Here is a 25,370-nt window from a genome sequence, read left to right as displayed (position 1 = left end):
CTATTCTCCCACTGAGGCAAGAATGTAGAGAGTGGTTTTGAGGAAAGCTGGGACACTTACCGCCACCAGAGTGGCTGGGATCACAGCGCCACCCAAAGGTACGGCTGCTGCCTCCATCACCTGTCCAAGAGTCACAGATTGGTGAGCAAACTACTTGTACAATAACAACAAGGACACGGTGAAGCAAACGCACACTGGACAGGACCTCCAACTTGTAGTACACATCTAACAGACAAAAAAAGACAGCTGGATGGATGAAGGGGAGCCCAGATGGGCTCAAGACATGAGAATGAGGTTGTCAATGTCCATCGATGAGCATGACTTTATTAGAGAGATTAAATCCTGGATTTTTACACAACTCAAGAAAACCTGACTAAAAAGTCGCCCTTTGGAAGTTTGGGGTGAAGCTTTCATCAGAGGGCTCAGTAACAAAGAAGGAATTCAAGCTCTCAGAAGAACTTTATAACATTAAAAATGCCCTTTAGATTTTGGAGTGTTAAAAGTGGATAATTTGTCCATTGGTTATTAAACATAATAGGACTATTCATCTGGTGAATATACACAGCAGCTGTCATCAGTTTGTGGCCGGTGGATGAGATATTGACTAAGTCTTCGAGGAATAAAAACATTGATTCTTTATTGCTGGTTTGAACTACAGAAGTTATATTTATTATATTTACTCGTCAGGTTTTCTTGTCTGGTTCAGATCTAGCCCACTACCCTAGATTACAAACCTGAGCTCCCCAGTCCTCATACAGCCTCTCCCCCGAGACCACCACCTCCGTCTGTGACCCAGTGCCCACATGACCTTCATACTGGTCTCTGAAGGCTGGGGGGAGGGGCTCCAGTGTCTCTCTGGTCTTTGTACGAGACGGACTGGGAGACTTGACGGGCCTGATGATCTTTCTAGTGACCGCAGAGGGTGAAGACAACTCTTTCTGCAGAGCGGCGACAGCCGAGCCGGCGATGGACACCTGCCCGACCCAAAGAGGAGGAACAGGCACACCGGCATCAATAAGATACGTTGGTTTGGTTTGTGTGTTAAACCACAGCATGGGAGGAGCCTCAAGACCGTTAGTTAGATTTAGGTCACAACAGGGCCAAATGAAGAGCGTTGTACCCAGAGCTGTATTAATAACTGTGTTTATTGATTAGGGAGGTGAAGACAAACATTGTTAGGACTGGGTTCTTTTTGTTATGTACTATGTATAATTGTATCACTTCTACACTACAGTTCACAACAAATTTGCATTTCAGGCAAGCTGTAATAACCTCATGACCATTAGCTAACCCCCTCCCCCAAACAGCAACTGTCCAATCGTAGCTTTGTGACATTAACTAACAGGTGTTGAAGTGCTGCTTGTGGAGCTGTAATAGAGATGCTCTCGTCCAACACAGGCCGCTGACGCTGTACAGCTAACAAGCTAACTGTACAGTAGGAACCATGAGTTAGCATCTAATTATCTATCCAGCTGATAAGCTAACTGTACAGTAGGAACCACGAGTTAGCATCTCATTATCTATCCAGCTGATAAGCTAACTGTACAGTAGGAACCATGAGTTAGCATCTCATTATCTATCCAGCTGATAAGCTAACTGTACAGTAGGAACCATGAGTTAGCATCTAATTAACTAACTGCAGTATTTTCTGGGGTTGCAGGAACTCATTATTCTCCTTGAAGCATCCAAACTTAAGCTAGGTAGTTAGCAGCTCTGTCTTTACTTCAAGATAGCATTCATTTTATCAAATATAATTAATTATTTGAATAATTTCTATGTATTACACTAAACTGTAACACTGAGACGAACCCGCTCTCCTATAGAAGACCAATGCTGTAAAGATTGACCGGGTTATTTGCTTCTGTTATTACATTTGTAAATGTTGTTTTTCTTTCCATGCAGGTTAGTTTCTACTGCTTGCCTGAAGTGGTCTCTCTTACCTCAGAGCTAGACTCATGTTTTGGGACAGAAACTTTAGAAACTGTGAAATGTGGAACTGGAGACAAGGCGAGACCAGAGTCCACATGGGAGGAGATTTCTGTTGCTCCCTGAATCTGGAGTAACCAACACAGGAGCATTATGTATTTATATAAATGTACACGTTTTGAACAATACTTTTGTGCCATGGTTATCAAGAGATTTGTCCTTTGAGAAATTATCTTGAGGCTGTGGACTCTTTCTAGTCTTTACATGGAGTCCTAGAAGTCTTTATAGTCTTTACAATGACTCCTCAAAGTCTCTACATGACTCCTGGAGTCTTTCCATGACTCCTAGAGTCTTTACATGACTGCTGGAGTCTTTATAGTCTTTACATGGATTCCTAGGAGTCTTTACATGGACTTCTAGGAGTCTCTACATGACTCCTGGAGTCTTTATAGTCTTTACATGGATTCCTAGGAGTCTTTACATGGACTTCTAGGAGTCTCTATATGACTCCTGGAGTCTTTCCATGACTCCTGGAGTCTTTGCATGACTCCTGGAGTCTTTCCATGACTCCTGGAGTCTTTACATGACTGCTGGAGTCCTTATAGTCTTTACATGACTCCTATGAGTCTTTACACGACTCCTGAAGTCTTTACATGACTGCTGGAGTCTTTATAGTCTTTACATGGATTCCTAGGAGTCTTTACATGATTCCTAGAAGTCTTTACATGACCCATTGAGTCTTTACATGACTGCTGGAGTCTTTATAGTCTTTAAATAGACACATAGGAGTCTTTACATAACTCCTGGAGTCTTTACATGACCCCTGGAGTCTTTACATGACCCCTGGAGTCTTTACATGACTCCTGAAGTCTTTACATGACCGCTGGAGTCTTTACATGACCCCTGGAGTCTTTACATGACCCCTGGAGTCTTTACATGACTCCTGAAGTCTTTACATGACTGCTGGAGTCTTTATAGTCTTTACATGGATTCCTAGGAGTCTTTACATGATTCCTAGAAGTCTTTACATGACCCATTGAGTCTTTACATGACTGCTGGAGTCTTTATAGTCTTTAAATAGACACATAGGAGTCTTTACATAACTCCTGGAGTCTTTACATGACCCCTGGAGTCTTTACATGACCCCTGGAGTCTTTACATGACTCCTGAAGTCTTTACATGACCGCTGGAGTCTTTACATGACCCCTGGAGTCTTTACATGACCCCTGGAGTCTTTACATGACTCCTGAAGTCTTTACATGACTGCTGGAGTCTTTATAGTCTTTACATGGATTCCTAGGAGTCTTTACATGGATTCCTAGGAGTCTTTACATGGACCACTGGGTGTCCCCTAAGCCTCTTGGACCACCAAAGGCCTGAAGAACAGTTTGAGAGTAAACAATGGCCTTTAACCGAGCGGATGGATCTCATGGTTTGGTCAAATCTCTTAGTAACTGTGAGGTGTCTCTGCTCCGGAGGCCTCTCTAACCTGAGGCGGCGCTGGTTCAGGTGTGAACCCCTGAGCAGTCGCAAGCATTTGCTCGGCCTGCACTGTGGTGGATGTCCAGCCGGCTCGATACTGCTGATCCGCAGCTTGCCGCCTTAACTCTGCCTCTACGGCCTCCTCCTCTTCAGCTCGAGCGGCCTCCACATGCACAGGCTGACGGACACGAGCCAGGTCCACGGCGGCCACCACTTTGGCCACTGCCCCGGCTCTCCCCCCCCCCTCAGCCTGGAAACACAACCAGCAGCACATAGATATCAGGACATCCATGGCAGGACAGAGACAGGCGGGTGGCCGGGGTCTCTGGATGCGTCTGGTTTGAGCTGGAAGTGACCTCAAAAGAACACTCACTCCTCCCAGACTACTGGAATCAAGACGACTTCAAAGCGTCAAGTCTGCTCTTTTCTGACCAATGTGTTTAAGTTCTGTACCTGAAAAGAGTCATGTTTACATGTTGTCACGTTTACACGTTTACATGTTAACATGTTTAAATGTTTACACGTTTAAATGTTTACATGTTTACACGTTAACGTGTTTAAATGTTTACATGTTTAAATGTTTAAATGTTTACACTTTTAAATGTTTACACATTTACATGTGTAAATATTTACACGTTTACACATTTTAATGTTTACACATTTACATGTTTAAGCATTTAAATGTTTACATGTTTACACGTTTACATGTTTACACGTTAACATGTTCAAATGTTAACAAGTTTATATGTTTAAATGTTTACAAGTTTAAATGTTTACATGTTTACACGTTTCAATGTTTACATGTTTACATGTGCAAACCTCATTTCCTGGTTATTGAAACATGGAACTGAACTTTGTCCTGTTTGTTTGCACTCTGATCAATGTTCACTGAGAGGAGTTCAAAAACTGAAGTATGGGAACTACTAGTGTGTCTGTAGGTGTGTGAAGGTGTGTGTGTAGGTGTGTGAAGGTGTGTGTGTGTGTGTGTGTAAACATGTATCTGTTGAAGACAACACATGCTCAGTTGTTTGATATGTAAGGAATATGACGAGTGTTGAAAGTCAAGAAAGAAACATCAGCAGCAGTAAAAGTGCAGGAAAGTAAAGTGAACCAAACTCAAAGAAGAATGAACCAAGAAGGCCAAGCGGCCATCTTGGTTCAGATCCTATAACAGCGGTCCCTGAAGAGAATGAAACCTGAGATGTCTACGAATAGCCGATGGACTCAAACATCTTCGTTTGTGTCTTTCTCACTCTTTCTTGATTTCTAGATTGACGGAATGCGCAACATAGCTTTAAACTGTGTTTTAAAATGTCTGCAAACAGTAAAAACAACTGAATATAAAATTATGGGAAACAAGTCCTGAGCTTAAAGGAGTGAAGGTGTTGTTTCCCATCCAGCTCAACATCTAAAACTGCGAGACGCTAACTGAAATGCTAACAGCAACGCTAACAGACAGACGCTAAAAGAGAGACGCTAACAGAGACGCTAAAAGAGAGACGCTAATAGATACGCTAACAGAGAGACACTAAAAGAGAGACGCTAATAGAGATGCTAACAGAGAGACGCTAAAAGAGAGACGCTAACAGAGACGCTAACAGAGAGACGCTAAAAGAGAGACGCTAATAGAGACGCTAACAGAGAGACACTAAAAGAGAGACGCTAATAGAGACGCTAACAGAGAGACACTAAAATTGAGATGCTAATAGAGACGCTAACAGAGAGATGCTAAAAGAGAGACGCTAATAGAGACGCTAACAGAGAGACACTAAAAGAGAGACGCTAATAGAGACGCTAACAGAGAGATGCTAAAAGAGAGACGCTAATAGAGACGCTAACAGAGAGATGCTAAAAGAGAGACGCTAATAGAGACGCTAACAGAGAGACACTAAACACTAAAAGAGAGACGCTAACAGAGAGACACTAAAAGAGACGCTAATAGAGACGCTAACAGAGAGATGCTAAAAGAGAGACGCTAACAGAGAGATGCTAAAAGAGAGACGCTAATAGAGACGCTAACAGAGAGACGCTAAAAGAGAGACGCTAATAGAGACGCTAACAGAGAGACACTAAAAGAGAGACGCTAATAGAGACGCTAACAGAGAGATGCTAAAAGAGAGACGCTAATAGAGACGCTAACAGAGAGACACTAAAAGACAGACGCTAACTGAGCCATCAGAGGAAACTATATTAAACATAAAAACATGTAGGAAGGCCACATGAAGAGGATTTAGGCCTTGGTGGTGTTCGGAGGAACTGCAGCTCAACCCTTTGAGCTGTGAGCAGCAGACCTCCATCCTGACGTGGAGACGTTATATCTTAAAACAAAAGTTCTTGTATATTTGTAATAATATGACTCAATAAGCACCAGGTGGCGCTAAGGAGCCCTTCCTCACCTCTTTGACCCCGGTGACCTCCCAGCGCTGCTCCTGGCCCAGCTGGGTGACGGTGCTGCTGCTCATACTGGTCATACTGGTCATGCTGGTCATGCTGGTGTAGCCGGCCTCTCCCTGCTTCCAGGGCGGCAGGACATCGTCGCCGGCGGCCGCCGGCCTGCGTGCGCTGATGGGGGACTGGGCCGACCTGAAGGGGGAGACGGAGAGTCTTGAAGTGGCAGAGGCCGGCCTGCAGAGGGCCTCGAACCCTTCAGCACTACAACCTCCCACTGACTCTCATGAAGGTCATATGCAACCATACATTGCTTACTTCTGGACTCGACTACTCAGCTTATTACCAGGCTGCTCTAATACATTTGTGTCTCAAAGCGATCAGTAAGAACAATGTCAGGCTCCGCCCACCTGACAGGCGTCGGCGTCGGGGCCTTCACGTGACGGACAGGTGACGGCGACTGTTGGCGTCCTCCGGTCGCCTTCGCCACCAACAAGGACTGAGTCGGGGACTTGGACATGGGCTTGGGGGGAACTTTGGGCGGAGTCTTGTGAGCCAGCAGCTGGGTCCGCCCGGCTCCCTCCACCTGCACCTCCATCATGGCGGAGGCCTGGAAGCTGGCCTCCATCCGCTGAGGACGCCAGAGAGGAGGTTACATCACGTTCAAACATGCCGGTTACATTCAGACAACATCACATCGGTGGAGGCTGCTGTACCTTTTCCACTCGGGTCTGGCGGCTCTGTGAGATCTGAGAGGTTGAAATCACAGTCTTTGTTTTCTTTGCAGGGACGGCTTCTTCACCTGAACACACAGGTTAGCTAGTTAGCTTTAGCGCAAATGGAAGTGCAGGGTCATCACAGCATGTTCACAGCATCCAGGAATCCCAACGACACAACTCAGGTTCAACTCAAGTTCAACTCAGGTTCAACTCAGGTTCAACCACTGGTCCAGACTAAAGCACAGAGTTCACGGTCTGACGTGTCATAAATGTCCAAGATTCCTTTTTCACTTTAAGATGTGTTTCTCTCTTTTAGAGAAGCTGGACCAACTTGTAGGTTGTGCTGCTCAGGGATGAAAACAGTTATATGTAAATATTAGGGCTGGTCAAGTTAACGTGTGAACTTCTCAATCCTCACAGGGACCCTTACTACTGAACATGGACCAAAGAAGGAGTGGTTTGTCCCTCACAGGGACCCTTACTACTGAACATGGACCAAAGAAGGAGTGGTTTGTCCCTCACAGGGACCCTTACTACTGAACGTGGACCAAAGAAGGAGTGGTTTGTCCCTCACAGGGACCCTTACTACTGAACATGGACCAAAGAAGGAGTGGTTTGTCCCTCACAGGGACCCTTACTACTGAACATGGACCAAAGAAGGAGTGGTTTGTCCCTCACAGGGACCCTTACTACTGAACATGGACCAAAGAAGGAGTGGTTTGTCCCTCACAGGGACCCTTACTACTGAACACACTGTTTATGTTTTTCTGATAAAATACTAATGTTTCTTCTGGTACCTGCTCATAATGTATGTTAACTTGCTGTTACTCCAGAGTGCTGTAATATTGTTATATATTGAATTTGGCGTATCATATATTTATCTATCTATCTATATATAGATAGATAGTACTATACACAGTTTACCCTGAACCAGCAGCTCGGAGGTGGAGGTGGCGCGTCCACTGCTGTTGGTGGCGGTCACAGAATACGTCCCAGAATCCTCTGGGAAGGCCTCGGCGATCAGCAGACTGTACAAGTCTCCCTCCTGGAGGAGCCCGAAGTCGGCCGAGCTCTGGATCTCGGCTCCCTCTCTGTAGAACTTCACGGTGGGCGTCGGGATGCCGGAGACTCGGACGTCCAGCTTCACCTGGCTGCCCTGTCTCACCGTGGAGCTCTGCAGCCTTTGGAGGAAGCTGGGAGGAGCCGTCTCGGCTGGAAGGAAAGATGAAAACTATTAGATCAATTCAACCGGGTCTGGTCTCAGAGATCAACCAGTACTCACACAATGGAAGCACCTTACTGATACTGAAGCCCAATCCATCCCATAATGGAGATATTTCAGACTGGAACAATGTGTATGTGAATAACATGGTTAGAGCTCCTACTTGTATGAGTCTGCGTCTCACCTGTCCCTGTCCCTGCGTCTCACCTGTCCCTGTCCCTGCGTCTCACCTGTCCCTGTACCTGCATCTCAGCTGTCCCTGCGTCTCACCTGTACCTGCGTCTCAACTGTCCCTGTCCCTCTACCTGCGTCTCACCTGTCCCTGTCCCTCTACCTGCGTCTCACCTGTCCCTGTCCCTGTACCTGCGTCTCACCTGTCCCTGTCCCTCTACCTGCGTCTCACCTGTCCCTGTCCCTGTACCTGCGTCTCACCTGTCCCTGTCCCTGTACTTGTACCTGCGTCTCAACTGTCCCTGTCCCTCTACCTGCGTCTCACCTGTCCCTGTCCCTGTACCTGCGTCTCACCTGTCCCTGTCCCTCTACCTGCGTCTCACCTGTCCCTGTCCCTGTACCTGCGTCTCACCTGTAACAAGGAGTTCGGCGGTGCTCGTGGCTTGTCCAGCTCCGTTGGTGGCTCTGACAGAAAACCTCCCGCTGTGTGCGGCGGTCACCGCAGGGATCATCAGGACAGCGCGGCCATCGCTGAACGAGATCTGAATGCCGGGCAAAACGGCAGCGGAAAGAACCTGGCCATCACGGAACCAGCTCACCTCAGGAACTGGAGAACCTGCAGAGGAGAGAGGAACCACAGCTCGCTGTCAGAGAACCCAGAGGTCCTGGAACGCTGAGGACTCATATCCCTCTCAAGGTTTGAGTCCAGGACAGAACTCTAGGTGGCCCGAGGTATGAGACCATGACACCATGTAGCCTCTGCCACAAGGACTGTAACACAAGGACTGGACCACATGGACTGTAACGCAAGGACTGGACCACAAGGATTGGACCACATGGACTGTAACGCAAGGACTGTAACGCAAGGACTGGACCACATGGACTGTAACGCAAGGACTGGACCACAAGGATTGGACCACATGGACTGTAACGCAAGGACTGTAACGCAAGGACTGGACCACATGGACTGTAACGCAAGGACTGTAACGTAAGGACTGGACCACAAAGACTGTAACGCAAGGACTGGACCACAAGGACTGGACAACAAGGACTGTAACACAAGGACTGTAACACAAGGACTGGACCATATGCACTGGACCACATGGACTGTAACGCAAGGACTGTAACGTAAGGACTGGACCACAAAGACTGTAACGCAAGGACTGGACCACAAGGACTGGACAACAAGGACTGTAACACAAGGACTGTAACACAAGGACTGGACCACAAGGACTGGACAACAAGGACTGTAACACAAGGACTGTAACACAAGGACTGGACCACAAAGACTGTAACGCAAGGACTGGACCACAAGGATTGGACCACAAGGACTGTAACACAAGGACTGGACCACAAGGACTGTAACACAAGGACTGGACCACAAGGACTGGTCGACATGGACTGGACCACAAGGATTGTAACGTAAGGACAAGGACTGTAACGTAAGGACTGGACCACAAATACTGTAACACAAGGACTGGACCACAAGGACTGTAACACAAGGACTGGACCACATGGACTGTAACACAAGGACTGTAACACAAGAACTGGACCACAAGGACTGTAACACAAGGACTGGACCACAAGGACTGTACCACAAGGACTGTAACACAAGGACTGGACCACAAGGACTGTAACACAAGGACTGGACCACAAGGACTGGACCACAAGGACTGTAACACAAGGACTGTAACACAAGGACTGGACCACAAGGACTGGACCACATGGACTGTAACACAAGGACTGTACCACAAGGACTGGACCACAAGGACTGTAACACAAGGACTGGACCACAAGGACTGTACCACAAGGACCGGACCACAAGGACTGTAACACAAGGACTGTAACACAAGGACTGGACCACAAGGACTGTAACACAAGGACTGGACCACAAGGACCGGACCACAAGGACTGGAACACAATGACAGTAACAAAATGACAGTAACACAATGCCTGCACCACAGTAACACAATGACAGTAACACAATGACAGTAACAAAATGACAGTAACACAATGCCTGCACCACAGTAACACAATGACAGTAACACAATGACAGTAACACAATGACAGTAACACAATGCCTCCACAGCGTCTCTTCTGAGCAGGTGTTGTCTTACCACTAACTTGAGCCTGGAACGTCGCAGCACTACCCTCTAGTGCCACGACGCTCTGCAGCGGCTGCGTGAACGTCGGCGCCTGTGTCGACATGTTGGTCGGCACCCTGCAGACAGACAAACAAACAAACAAACAAACAAACAAACAAACAGAGATGACATTAATCACTCATCAGTCGGCAGTTTGAAGACATTCATGACATCAAAGTCTTCAGTCTGAGCAGCAATCAGATCTCATTGATCTGATCACTTCCTGTTTCTGAAGACATTGATCTCCAAGAACACCTGATGTTATGGATCTATAACCACGACTCTACGTTATGGATCTATAAACACGACTCTGCGTTATAGATCTATAACCACGACTCTGCGTTATAGATCAATAACCACGACTCTGCGTTATAGATCAATAACCACGACTCTACATTATAGATTAATAACCACGACTCTGCGTTATGGATCAATAACCACGACTCTACATTGTAGATCAATAACCACGACTCTGCGTTATGGATCAATAACCACGACTCTACATTATAGATCAATAACCACGACTCTACATTATAGATCAATAACCACAACTCTGCGTTATGGATCAATAACCACGACTCTGCGTTATGGATCAATAACCACGACTCTACATTATAGATCAATAACCACGACTCTACATTATAGATCAATAACCACGACTCTACATTATAGATCAATAACCACGACTCTACGTTATGGATCTATAAACACGACTCTACATTATAGATCAATAACCACGACTCTACATTATAGATCAATAACCACGACTCTGCGTTATGGATCAATAACCACGACTCTACATTATAGATCAATAACCACGACTCTACATTATAGATCAATAACCACGACTCTACATTATAGATCAATAACCACGACTCTGCGTTATGGATCTATAAACACGACTCTGCGTTATGGATCTATAAACAAAACTCTGCGTTATGGATCTATAAACACGACTCTGCGTTATGGATCTATAAACACGACTCTGCGTTATGGATCTATAAACACGACTCTACATTATAGATCAATAACCACGACTCTACATTATAGATCTATAACCACGACTCTACGTTATAGATCTATAAACACGACTCTACGTTATGGATCTATAAACACGACTCTACGTTATGGATCTATAAACACGACTCTACGTTATGGATCTATAAACACGACTCTACGTTATGGATCTATAAACACGACTCTACGTTATGGATCTATAAACACGACTCTACGTTATGGATCTCTAAACACGACTCTACGTTATGGATCTATAAACACGACTCTGCGTTATGGATCTATAAACACGACTCTACGTTATGGATCTATAAACACGACTCTACGTTATGGATCTATAAACACGACTCTGCGTTATGGATCTATAAACACGACTCTGCGTTATGGATCTATAAACACGACTCTACGTTATGGATCTATAAACACGACTCTACGTTATGGATCTATAAACACGACTCTGCGTTATGGATCTATAAACACGACTCTACGTTATGGATCTATAAACACGACTCTACGTTATGGATCTATAAACACGACTCTGCGTTATGGATCTATAAACACGACTCTGCGTTATGGATCTATAAACACGACTCTACGTTATAGATCTATAAACACGACTCTACGTTATGGATCTATAAACACGACTCTGCGTTATGGATCTATAAACACGACTCTGCGTTATGGATCTATAAACACGACTCTGCGTTATGGATCTATAAACACGACTCTGCGTTATGGATCTATAAACACGACTCTGCGTTATGGATCTATAAACACGACTCTACGTTATGGATCATAACAGACCGTCAGCACAGACCAAAGGTCTCTACGTTTGGTGTTCTAGAGAGCGACCATGAATTCAATGAATGAAAAAAGCAGAAGAAGAATGAAATGTTCAATGGAATCAATCAATGGACCAATGGATGAGTTTCCAGAGAGCGCGCTGTGATTGGCCGTTGGCGGATGCTCTGATTGGTCGTAACCTTACAGGTTTAACAGCAGCTGGTGGAATATGCTGAGTGTCTCTGAAGGTTTCATGTTCAGACAGAAAGAGCCATGCTATAAATATCAGGGGGCGGAGCCTGTTGGAGGGCAGATGACCTGACGGACAGCAGCAGCTGCAGGGCGGAGCCTCAAAGACTCAAAGACACAAAGACACAAAGACACCAACCGCACAATCACAAGATCCTCTCAACATCAATCAAACCTTCATCACCAAACTAATCTACTTCTTAATAAAGAACGGAACGTTTCAATCGAAGCTTTCTGCAATAACACAATATTAAAGTATGAACTAGATCATTATGACCACTAAGAGCAGACATGAGGAAGAAGAAGAAAGAAGAAGAGTAAAGAAAAGAAGACAGGTCAGCAGAAGGAAGAGAAGAAGAAGAAGGCACAAGCAGCAACAGCAGCATTAGCAGAACTAGCAGCACTAGCAGCAGCAGAACTAGCAGCGTTAGCAGCAGCATTAGCAGCACTAGCAGCAGCAGCAGAACTAGCAGCACTAGCAGCAGCATTAGCAGCAGCACTAGCAGCAGCATTAGCAGCAGCACTAGCAGCAGCAGCACTAGCAGCAGCAGCAGCAGTAGCAGCGGCAGCACTGGCAGCAGCAACAGCTGCAGCGCACTAGCAGCAGCACTAACAGCAGCAGTAGCAGCACTAGCAGGAGCAGCACGAAGAGCACTAGCAGCAGCAGCACTAGCAGCACTAACAGCAGCACTAAGAGCACTAGCAGCAGCACTAAGAGCACAGGCAACAGCAGCACTAGCAGCAGCACTAGCAGCAGCAGCAGTAGCAGCAGCACTAACAGCACTAGCAGCAGCAGTAGCAGCAGCACTAACAGCACTAGCAGCAGCACTAACAGCACTAGCAGCAGCACTAGCAGCAGCACTAACAGCACTAGCAGCAGCAGTAGCAGCAGCAGTGTGATGAGGAGCTCCAGGCCTGCGCTGACCCTCTGCTCTGGTGTGAGTTTCAGCTCAGCAGACACATTTAGCTCCAGCTGGCTCTTTGCTTCAGCTGCTCCGGACCAGGAATACATGTATGAAGTCAGGCTGTCCATTATATATATATATATATATATATATATATATATATATATATATATATATATATATATATATATATATATATATATATATATATCAGCTTCATCTCAATCTCCTCCAGCCATACGTAGTTTCACATATTGTAGAAAAAGTGTTATTATTACGCATTGTTTCATCTGTTTTATAAAGGTTTATGTTTTTACATAATTCAATGAGTTCAAAACCCAAAGACAAACAATTGTGATATAAAACTGTAAATCATAGCTTGTTTTAAAAAGAAAAGTTGTATTTGGATGTATTGAATACCATCAGTAATATACAGGGGACATATATGGTTTGGTCCAAGAGAACATACAAATGTGCACAAATGCAAATTCACGTGTTGAACATTCAACACGTGACCATATTCAATATGGTCACGTGTTGAATGTTCACATGTTGAATGTTCACATGTTGTGTTCTGGTTTGTTAGAGTTGGACTTTACAGCTGCATCATTTAAACTAATAATCATCCTGAAAGTCATTTTTTATAGTTGGACCTGAAACCTTTTCATTTCTTTCTGTGTGTCATCTTCATTTCCTGTGAACAGAAACATGTAGACTGATATTTACACATCTGAACATCTCACATGTGTTATTACATTATTACATTATTAAACAGCTCTCGTGGCTGCAGAGACTCACTCTTTAGTTTGAGGACATCTAGAGGAAAAGGCCTGAAGACAGGTTGTTTCTATTGGTTCAAACTCATTTTCAGGTATGTTGAATACTTCTCTCATGAAGAAGTATGTTGAATACTTCTCTCATGAAGAAGTATGTTGAATACTTCTCTCATGAAGAAGTATGTTGAATACTTCTCTCATGAAGAAGTATGTTGAATACTTCTCTCATGAAGAAGTATGTTGAATACTTCTCTCATGAAGAAGTATGTTGAATACTTCTCTCATGAAGAAGTATGTTGAATACTTCTCTCATGAAGAAGTATGTTGAATACTTCTCTCATGAAGAAGTATGTTGAATACTTCTCTCATGAAGAAGTATGTTGAATACTTCCCTCATGAAGAAGTATGTTGAATACTTCTCTCATGAAAAAGTATGTTGAATACTTCTCTCATGAAGAAGTATGTTCAATACTTCCCTCATGAAGAAGTATGTTGAATACTTGTTTACTGAGTATTAGTACATCCTGATGTCCACATACTGTAATTGTGCTTTATGTGTTTATGGATAAAGTTGATTGAATAACGAGTTTTAATAAAGAAACTTTCTTCATGAAGAGTTAAAGTCTTTTAACACAAAAGATTTAAAGTGAAAACGGGAGGATTGTTTTTGTAGACGTTAAGCCCCGCCCCCAACAGGAAGTCACTGAGATAAAACAGGAAGTGAAGATGTTTACTTTGAGCTTTATTGTTTAATCAGATGTAACAATAACTTTAATAACTTTAATCATCAAAACCTTAAAGAAACTAATGAAATGTTCCACATGAGGATTAAGTCATATTCATAATAGTCATAATAATATTAGTTTTATTGTTTCTTCAGGAACAAATTAATTTATAAAGAAAGAAACATCAAAACTAAACATTTTTCTTTCTCAAAACAAAGTTACATGTCCAACAACAATTATTATTATTATTTTGTTATTCACCTATTTCATGTTTTACTTTGACCTATTTTCACATTAAGATTGTTTTAAAGATACATTTATCATATAAAGTTCAGCTTGTTGATTGTGTTTATCTTCTATGAAAATAAACACAATATTCATTAAATAAATAAAATGTAATGTTTTTTCTACGAGCACAGTACTACTACTCGGCTAGGACTAGCACACTAGTACTGCTACTGTACTAGTACTGCTACTGTACTAGCACAGTACTGCTACTGTACTAGTGCTAGTACTGCTACTGTACTAGCACTAGTACTGCTACTGTACTAGTACTGCCACTGTACTAGTGCGAGCACAGTACTGCTACTGTACTAGTACTGCTACTGTACTAGTACTAGCACTAGCACTGCTACTGTACTAGTACTGCTACTGTACTAGTACTGCTACTGTACTAGTACTAGCACTAGCACTGCTACTGTACTAGTACTGCTACTGTACTAGTACTAGCACTAGCACTGCTACTGTACTAGTACTAGCACTAGCACTGCTACTGTACTAGTACTAGCACTAGTACTGCTACTGTACTAGTACTAGCACAGTACTGCTACTCGGCTAGCACTAGTACAGTACTAGTATATTGGTACAGTAGCAGTACTGCAGTATTTTAAAGTACTTCAACTCGATGTAACGTCTCATAAAAAAACTGATTCAGTCTGAAGAATCCAGATTGATTCATAAGTTGATATCAGGTTTCTTCTTCTGTGGTCATTTATATTTGATGTCGTTGTTTCCTTTTTGCTTTTAATTATGAATTTAGTGACTTAACTTGTGATGTCATCAGCATTATTGATCTATGATTAAACAATAGATACAGAAATGATTTATTTTTATAAATTCATGAATCATGTGATTCATCAGCACGCTCTGTCTTTGTTAATAAAGTTTGATTTAAACCATAAATGAAAGCAGTACATTTACAGCCAACAATCAAAAATCACTTCTGTTCTCAATAGAAGTTAAAATAGAAATCATGAAATATATTTATGATTATTTTATGTCATATACGTCACAAACTGAAGACAACGAATGTTTCTAAACGATGAAGACGAGGACGAAGACAAAGATGAATCAGAAATAAAAACAGCTTCCTTCAGTTAGTTCACCAATAAGAGAGGTTATTGGTGTGATCACGGATCAATCAAGACTCGCGATTATTGATGATTATATATATATATATATGTGTGTGTGTGTGTGTGTGTGTATTCTTGTACTCAGAACTCCCAGAGAGAATAAATAAATACATTGAGATCAGTTGGCACAAAGTGAATAACTCTATTTCCAGAGCGGGTCAGATATGGTCCTGCCCCCCCCCCTCCCTCCCCTCCCTCCTCTGTGATTGACAGCCAGCATGTGCACATAGCTGAGCAGCATCTGATACCGCGCCGCTGATTCCCTTAAAAAGCCATCAGCCGGCCGGCGCTCCTCTCTTGTGCTCTCAGCAGCTATTCTGGGCTTCTTCCCCTTCCTCCTCTTCCTCCTCTTCCTCCTGCTGCGGCCTCCACCTCAACACAAACACACCCAAACACTCCCAAACGCCCGCTTCACCAAACCCCGACGCCCAGGTGAGGCCCTCAGGTGAACTCACGTCTCCTCCGGAGAGCCTCGGGTGGCGGGGCGGGCCCGGCGACTCGGACAGGAAGCGGCCTCTTTATCCAGGAAGAGCTTCCAGAGAAAATCCAGAGGGGAAGTGAGCCCACGGTCCCCGACACGGCAGACGGTCCTGACCTCCTGTCGACCGGGCTGGAAAGCTGCGACTGCTCAGGGGGCCGGCCCGGTGCCGCGGGCCTTTATACCGGGGGCGGCCGCATCACCAGCGCTCCGAGCCTCCCCATTGGCCGGCCCGGCCCTCAGGGGGGCATGATGGGACATGGCAGCCATGCCGGCCCCCTCCGGCCTGTCGGGGCTCTGGGGCTCTGAGGGTGCTGGTGGGTGCTGGTGGGTGCCGGTCTGGCATCTGGCAGCTGATTGATCAGGAGCGGATCAGGATCGATCAGTGATCAGACCACGTTGCTGGTCTGGAGGCAGAGAGGAGCTGCCGACCAAAAGGAGGCCCAGGCTGTTCCTGTCACTCAACAGGGACCACCTCTCTGTTTACACACCTCTTCTTCTACTGCTTTTATTCTCGTCCTCTGAGTCTCAGCCCTGCAGCTGCTTCATGGTTTCATGGTTTGGTAACAAGGTTTGGTAACCGTCACTCAGCTGTCAATCATCGGTCAGCTGATTCAGCTGCTCTCTTTGCAGACTCACTCCTTGCTTTCACTCTGAAAGAGGAAATCGATCTGTGGATCAAACCTCTTCTTCATTGTGTTACAGTGTCTTTAACACAATCAATGATGTCAGACTTCACCCACCTGAAACCCAGACTGGGGGCCAGACACTACTTCCTGTGGGCTCACATCTGTACTTCCTGTACTTCAGAATCAGCTTGATTGGCCATGTTTCTGTACACATGGAACTGAGCTCCGGTCGTCCATGAATACATGTTGCCAGTAGTAATATAATATATTATTACTAATAATAGTAATATAATATATTATTACTAATAATAGTAATATAATATATTATTACTAATAATAGTAATATAATATATTATTACTAATAATAGTAATATAATATATTATTAGTAATAATAGTAATATAATATATTATTACTAATAATAGTAATATAATATATTATTACTAGTAATAATAATATATGTTATTACTAATAATAGTAATATAATATGTTATTACTAGTAATAATATATTATATTACTAATAATAGTAATATAATATATTATTACTAGTAATAATAATATAATGTTATTACTAATAATAGTAATACAATGTTATTACTAATAATAGTAATATAATATATTATTACTAGTAATAATAATATATGTTATTACTAATAATAGTAATATAATATGTTATTACTAGTACTAATATATTATATTACTAATAATAGTAATATAATATATTATTACTAGTAATAATAATATAATATTATTACTAATAATAGTAATACAATGTTATTACTAATAATAGTAATATAATATAATATTACTAATAATAGTAATATAATATATTATTACTAATAATAGTAATATAATATAGTATTACTAATAATAGTAATATAATATATTATTAGTAATAATAGTAATATAATATAGTATTACTAATAATAGTAATATAATATATTATTACTAATAATAGTAATATAATATATTATTAGTAGTAATAATAATATAATGTTATTACTAATAATAGTAACATAATATAATAATAATGGGTCCAGCAGGGCCCGGTGAGGTCCTTCAGATGGGTCCAGCAGGGCCCGGTGAGGTCCTTCAGATGGGTCCAGCAGGGCCCGGTGAGGTCCTTCAGATGGGTCCAGCAGGGCCCGGTGAGGTCCTTCAGATGGGTCCAGCAGGGCCCGGTGAGGTCCTTCAGATGGGTCCAGCAGGGCCCGGTGAGGTCCTTCAGATGGGTCCAGCAGGGCACTCTGAGGTCCTTCAGATGGGTCCAGCAGGGCCCGGTGAGGTCCTTCAGATGGGTCCAGTAGGGCCCGGTGAGGTCCTTCAGATGGGTCCAGCAGGGCACTCTGAGGTCCTTCAGATGGGTCAACAAGAAGTGGGCTTTTCAAACCTGCTGGAAACACATTCAGGTCGCCAGTTGGTGGTTGTCCTCAGTGGAGGGTCTCCTGTAGTTCATGGGTACTTCCAGGTCTCTCCAAACTGAAAACTTGTTCCCAGCTTTTCAGTGTAGCTCTTCTTCCTACCTTGATGCCTTGATGCCTTGATACCTTGATACCTTGATCAGTCCAGGTGTCCTGCTGCTACACTCAATGTGCTGTCTGGTTTTGGGAGTTCTTTGCTGAGGTCTGCTCTGAGATCCCTGAGCAGAAGTCCGGTGGTTGGTGTTGAGCACCTCCCTCACAGACCTGAGGTGGGATGTAAACACCCACCGGCCAGAATTTGGTGGTCTCAGGTTTCAACAGAGAACAGCTGCAGGACACTAAGTCCTGCCGAGAGCCCAGAGACCCCGAGAGCCCAGAGACCCCGAGAGCCCAGAGACCCCGAGAGTCCAGAGACTCTGAGAGTCCAGAGACCCTGAGAGCCCAGAGACCCTGAGAGCCCAGAGACCCTGAGAGCCCAGAGACCCTGAGAGTCCAGAGACCCTGAGAACCCAGAGACCCTGAGAGTCCAGAGACTCTGAGAGTCCAGAGACCTTGTCCCTTAAACTGGAAACCAGACCACCAGCCCCCCTTGCCAACACCCACCGGTACTGCAATTCTGATACTTGTATCAATGAAATGTCGATGAAACCTCAATAAAGCTGAAATGTGGAGGACCACGTGATGTGAAGGACGTCTTAGCGCCCGGCAGCAGCTCTCGGACTGAACACTTCAGGTATAGCCTCACATTAATAAAACTGTGCAACCAAAGTAGTAATGTCACTGCATGACGTTTGGGATTCTTTTTTTTTGTAACTCCGACACAGAAAAGACTCCGACAACATAAACTCCACCAGGTCAGTGAGCTGTGAGCTCGGTGTGTGAACGGGTTAAAGCGTGGAGAAAAGGACGGACCAAGCAGAACAAATGTTCTTAAATGTTATGTGTCGTACCACGGAGGTCAGGTAACACCTTCAGAGCCTCTGGAGGCCCTCTGGAGGACCTCTGGAGGCTCTCTGGAGGCCCTCTAGAGGCTCTCTGGAGGCTCCCTGGAGGCTCTCTGGAGGCCCTCTGGAGGCTCTCTGGAGGGCCTCTGGAGGCCCTCTGGAGGCTCTCTGGAGGCTCCCTGGAGGCTCTCTGGAGGCCCTCTGGAGACCCTCTGGAGGCTCTCTGGAGGCCCTCTGGAGGCTCTCTGGAGGCTCTGGAGACTTTCCGGAGGCCCTCTGGAGGCTCTCTGGAGGCTCTGGAGACTCTCTGGAGGCCCTCTGGAGGCTCTAGAGGCTCTCTGGAGGCTCTGGAGGCTCTAGAGGCTCTCTGGAGGCTCTCTGGAGGCTCTGAAGGTCCTCTAGGCCTCTGGAGGCCTTTAATTGTAAATATTCATGCTCTTTGCACTCTGTTTATTGTTAAATGTTTATTGTTAAATGTTAAATGTTTATTGTTAAATGTTTATTGTTATGTGTTTATTGTTACATGTTTATTGTTACATGTTTATTGTTACATGTTTATTGTTACATGTTTATTGCCTTTGTTATAACAAAGCAATAAATGGTTCGGATTCAGATTCTGCTGAAATGTCAATGAAACTAAAGAGAGGGACAAAAATGAGAAAGAGGATAAGGAGGAAGAGGAGAAGAGCAAGGAGGAAGAGGAGCAAGTGGAGAAGAACAAGGAGCAAGATGAGAAGAATAAGGAGGAAGAGGAGAAGAACAAGGAGGCAGAGGAGAAGAACGAGGAGGAAGAGGAAGAGTGGATAATAATCCATACGATTTGAGTATATTTAAACCTTCATGTTTTTTCTGTTATGTTGTTTCCTGACGTTTAGCAGCTGACCAACATGATTAATAATAACGAAGAGAGAAGTTTACCTGCAGTGTTCATGTCTGTCCAGCAGAGGGCAGAGCTGCACTGTGGACGAGTCACTTACAGAGAGAGAGAGAGAGAGAGAGAGAGAGAGAGAGAGAGAGAGAAAGAGAGAGAGAGAGAGAGAGAGAGAGAGAGAGAGAGAGAGAGAGAGAGAGAGAGAGACAGAGAGAGAGAGAGAGAGAGAGAGAGAGAGAGAGAGAGAGACAGAGAGACAGAGAGAGAGAGAGAGAGAGAGAGAGAGAGAGGGGAGGGGAGGGGGGCATGCAACAAAAACAATCACGTTGATTGACAAACCCTAACTTTAGAAGATAGTGAGTTACTGACACAGTTCATTATGTTGATGAACTGGTGCTGCTTCACACGCTTTCACTGTTTTAACATTACTGTTTGAACATGGACCAAAGAAGGAGTGGTTTGTCCCTCACAGGGACCCTTACTACTGAACATGGACCAAAGAAGGAGTGGTTTGTCCCTCACAGGGACCCTTACTACTGAACATGGACCAAAGAAGGAGTGGTTTGTCCCTCACAGGGACCCTTACTACTGAACATGGACCAAAGAAGGAGTGGTTTGTCCCTCACAGGGACCCTTACTACTGAACATGGACCAAAGAAGGAGTGGTTTGTCCCTCACAGGGACCCTTACTACTGAACATGGACCAAAGAAGGAGTGGTTTGTCCCTCACAGGGACCCTTACTACTGAACGTGGACCAAAGAAGGAGTGGTTTGTCCCTCACAGGGACCCTTACTACTGCCCCTAGTGGACACCAGGAGAATAACATGTATTACATGTATATAATCTTCAATAAAAGTTAGAGGTCGAGAATGAAAATATGATAAAATGGAATACATGATATTATGTTGTGATTGTTTTGATGGTTTAATGGGAAATTTCTGTCTTTCTCCGAGGCAAATTTAATGTCTGTAATGTTTTTTTTTTAATTATGGACTTATTGTTGTTATAGGAGCTGAGGTTCTAACAAATTAAAGGAAATAATAGCCCCTTCCAGAATGATGGAAGCACCACAGGAAGTCCACCTGCGTGTTAACAGCTGGCTCGTGAAGGTCTTCCTCAGTGGGTCCATGAAGAGGCGCTGAAGAGTTCACAGAGACACAACAAGCGATGAGGCTGGTGGGGGGAGTCGTCTCTAAAATGAGCTTTCATGGTTTTTAATGAAGCTCGGAGGACTTAATCAAAGCCCTCTCTGAGCCCCGAGTGTCAGGCTCTCTGTCCAACATTCATTATTGCAGAGCGACAGTTTGAGGCTGGGTCACATGCACGCCGCCTCTCCTCCTGATGCCTTCTGGGAAAAGAGAAGCTTTGAGTCTCAACAGGAAGCAGTTTGAGTCTCAACAGGATTTGTACAGTGTATAGTGTACTGTGTGTACTGTGTACTGTGTGTACAGTGTATAGTGTACTGTGTGTACTGTGTACTGTGTGTACAGTGTATAGTGTACTGTGTGTACTGTGTACTGTGTGTACAGTGCATTGTGTACTGTGTGTACTGTGTACTGTGTGTACAGTGTATAGTGTACTGTGTGTACAGTGTACTGTGTGTACAGTGTATAGTGTACTGTGTGTACAGTGTATAGTGTGTACAGTGTATAGTGTGTACTGTGTGTACAGTGTATAGTGTGTACTGTGTGTACAGTGTGTACTGTGTACTGTGTGTACTCTGTGTACTGTGTACTGTGTGTACTGTGTACTGTGTGTACAGTGTACTGTGTACTGTGTGTACTGTGTGTACAGTGTACTGTGTGTACTGTGTACTGTGTACTGTGTACTGTGTGTACTCTGTGTACTGTGTGTACTGTGTACTGTGTGTACTCTGTGTACTGTGTGTACTCTGTGTACTGTGTGTACTCTGTGTACTGTGTGTACTGTGTACTGTGTACTGTGTGTACTCTGTGTACTGTGTGTACTGTGTACTGTGTACTGTGTGTACTCTGTGTACTGTGTGTACTGTGTGTACTGTGTACTGTGTACTGTGTGTACTCTGTGTACTGTGTGTACTCTGTGTACTGTGTGTACTGTGTACTGTGTGTACTCTGTGTACTGTGTGTACTCTGTGTACTGTGTGTACTGTGTGTACTGTGTGTACTGTGTACTGTGTACTGTGTGTACTGTGTACTGTGTACTGTGTGTACTCTGTGTACTGTGTGTACTCTGTGTACTGTGTGTACTCTGTGTACTGTGTGTACTCTGTGTACTGTGTGTACTCTGTGCAGGCTGCTGGACTCTGGGGACGCGGTTTAGCCACATGGCTCTTTACCCGGACCAGGAGCTGAGGTCACTTCCTGTCCCTCAGGAGGGGCCTGCAGACTGCTGACCTCAGGATTACTGTGTGTGTGTGTGTGTGTGTGTGTGTGTGTGTGTGTGTGTGTGTGTGTGTGTGTGTGTGTGTATTCCAGTGTCAGACATTTTAATTCAAATCATGTCATTTAATATGAGAGATTGTTTTAGCTTCAGTCTGTTAGTGTATAATACTAATGATAATATAATTTATATTAGAGAAATAATAATAACAGTATTATTTTTATGAGGTCACACTGACCTTTGACCTCCAAAATCGAATGAGGTCCTCCTGGTGGTGGTGTGGTGGAGGTCCTCATGGTGGAGGTGTGGTGGAGGTCCTCATGGTGGAGGTGTGGTGGAGGTCCTCATGGTGGAGGTGTGGTGAAGGTCCTCCTGGTGGAGGTGTGGTGAAGGTCCTCATGGTGGAGGTGTGGTGACGGTCCTCATGGTGGAGGTGTGGTGAAGGTCCTCATGGTGGAGGTGTGGTGGAGGTCCTCATGGTGGAGGTGTGGTGAAGGTCCTCATGGTGGAGGTGTGGTGACGGTCCTCATGGTGGAGGTGTGGTGAAGGTCCTCATGGTGGAGGTGTGGTGGAGGTCCTCATGGTGGAGGTGTGGTGAAGGTCCTCATGGTGGAGGTGTGGTGAAGGTCCTCATGGTGGAGGTGTGGTGGAGGTCCTCCTGGTGGAGGTGTGGTGAAGGTCCTCATGGTGGAGGTGTGGTGGAGGTCCTCCTGGTGGAGGTGTGGTGAAGGTCCTCATGGTGGAGGTGTGGTGAAGGTCCTCATGGTGGAGGTGTGGTGGAGGTCCTCCTGGTGGAGGTGTGGTGAAGGTCCTCATGGTGGAGGTGTGGTGGAGGTCCTCCTGGTGGAGGTGTGGTGAAGGTCCTCATGGTGGAGGTGTGGTGAAGGTCCTCCTGGTGGAGGTGTGGTGAAGGTCCTCCTGGTGGAGGTGTGGTGAAGGTCCTCATGGTGGAGGTGTGGTGGAGGTCCTCCTGGTGGAGGTGTGGTGGAGGTCCTCCTGGTGGAGGTGCTGCTGGTCTGTCCGGCCCCTCCAGCAGCAGCCGGTCCCTCCTCTCCCAGGGCGTGAGGCTCCATCTGGGCCGGACCGTTGGGAGCAGCTGCCTCCGGCCGGCTGCCGGCTCGGCGTCACGCAGACATCTGCTGTCGTTGCTACTGAGCTCAGTGAGCGCCGGGAAACAGACGCTCCAACGGTGAAAGCAGTGAAAGCAGTGAAAGCAGTGAAAGTGTCTGCTGAAGGTTTTACCTGCAGATGAAGGGTCAGTTGTTGTGTCTGGTCTTTGAACGCCACTTCTGGCCTCCTTTAAACTGAAGACTGGTGTGAGAACATGAATCATTTCTCGGTTTGTTCTGATTGAATAAGTTTCTTTCTCTGAGAAACAGAACCACAGCGTCTAATCCCATTAGCCTCGTCAAGGCAGATATAAATAGAAAGAAAATAATCCCGCAGGTTGAGATTAAGATTTTAAATGGGTTCCGATTGTGTGCTTTTCGCTTAATGAATAACAAAGTCTTGGAGGACGGCGTCTGTAATTTATTAAACATGAAAAGCTCCTTAATGAAATATAGAAACTGGATGTTTTTGCATTTCAAACGCTTTGCGTGGCCGGCTCGCTCACATGCTAATGAGGACGGAGTTTCAAAGACTCATAAAAAGAAATGAGTTCGTAACTGAATTCCCCGGTTTGTGAAAGAAAAGGTGCCACATAATTATACGCTACAAACACTGCATGAAGAGAATTCATCCATTTCTCTCATGAACAAACGGAATTACAACTCCATTTGATGAAATATTCAAACACGCCTTTATTCAATTAAAATAAGGTGATGGAGCTAACGGTTAGCTTAGAATTAGCTTGTAGGTCCTGTGATCCAGGGTTCTAGTGTTAGATTTACAGCAAAGCGTTCTACGTCTAACACTAGTCTAACACAGTTACAGTGTCTAGTGTTACAGTGTAACTGTGTTCCACTAGAGGAACATGGAACTTACAGGAACATGGAACCTAGAGGAACATGGAACCTACAGGAACATGGACCTAGAGGAACATGGAACCTACAGGAACATGGACCTAGAGGAACATGGAACTTACAGGAACATGGAACCTAGAGGAACATGGAACCTACAGGAACATGGAACCTAGAGGAACATGGAACCTACAGGAACATGGAACACACAGGAACATGGAACTTACAGGAACATGGAACCTAGAGGAACATGGAACCTAGAGGAACATGGAACTTACAGGAACATGGAACCTAGAGGAACATGGAACCTACAGGAACATGGAACCTAGAGGAACATGGAACCTACAGGAACATGGAACACACAGGAACATGGAACCTCTCGGAACATGGAACACACCGGAACATAGAACCTAGAGGAACATGGAACCTACAGGAACATGGAACCTACAAGAACATAGAACCTAGAGGAACATGGAACCTAAAGGAACATGGAACCTAGAGGAACATGGAACCTACAGGAACATGGAACCTACAAGAACATAGAACCTAGAGGAACATGGAACCTAAAGGAACATGGAATCTAGAGGAACATGGAACCTACAGGAACATGGAACCTACAAGAACATAGAACCTAGAGGAACATGGAACCTAAAGGAACATGGAACCTACAGGAACATGGAACACACAGGAACATGGAACCTCTCGGAACATGGAACTTACAGGAACATGGAACCTAGAGGAACATGGAACTTACAGGAAGATGGAACCTAGAGGAACATGGAACTTAC

The 25,370-nt window shown here is 44.6% G+C and overlaps 1 protein-coding gene across 1 annotated transcript in view; it reads right to left on the bottom strand.

Moving 5' to 3' along the window:
• ttn.1 (titin, tandem duplicate 1) overlaps positions 1–16,513 on the bottom strand; it is a 170,205-nt gene extending 153,692 nt beyond the window's left edge. The window contains exons 1-8 of the mRNA XM_068601488.1: positions 16,372–16,513; positions 10,026–10,129; positions 8,321–8,524; positions 7,440–7,727; positions 6,513–6,598; positions 6,207–6,427; positions 5,805–5,991; positions 61–120 (exon numbers count right to left, since the gene is read on the bottom strand). Coding sequence (XP_068457589.1) covers positions 61–120; positions 5,805–5,991; positions 6,207–6,427; positions 6,513–6,598; positions 7,440–7,727; positions 8,321–8,524; positions 10,026–10,116 — 1,137 coding nt within the window. The 5' untranslated portion in view covers positions 10,117–10,129; positions 16,372–16,513. The remainder of the gene's footprint in view (positions 1–60; positions 121–5,804; positions 5,992–6,206; positions 6,428–6,512; positions 6,599–7,439; positions 7,728–8,320; positions 8,525–10,025; positions 10,130–16,371) is intronic.
• Between the last annotated feature and the right edge of the window lie 8,857 nt (positions 16,514–25,370).

The sequence above is a fragment of the Clinocottus analis genome, unplaced genomic scaffold (assembly GCF_023055335.1).
Source record: "Clinocottus analis isolate CAN_PGR_092001 unplaced genomic scaffold, fCliAna1.0.p SCAF_50, whole genome shotgun sequence".
Classification (NCBI taxonomy): domain Eukaryota; kingdom Metazoa; phylum Chordata; class Actinopteri; order Perciformes; family Cottidae; genus Clinocottus; species Clinocottus analis.
The sequence above is the reverse complement of the archived record's forward strand: the minus strand, read 5'-3'. Positions and strand labels throughout refer to the sequence as shown.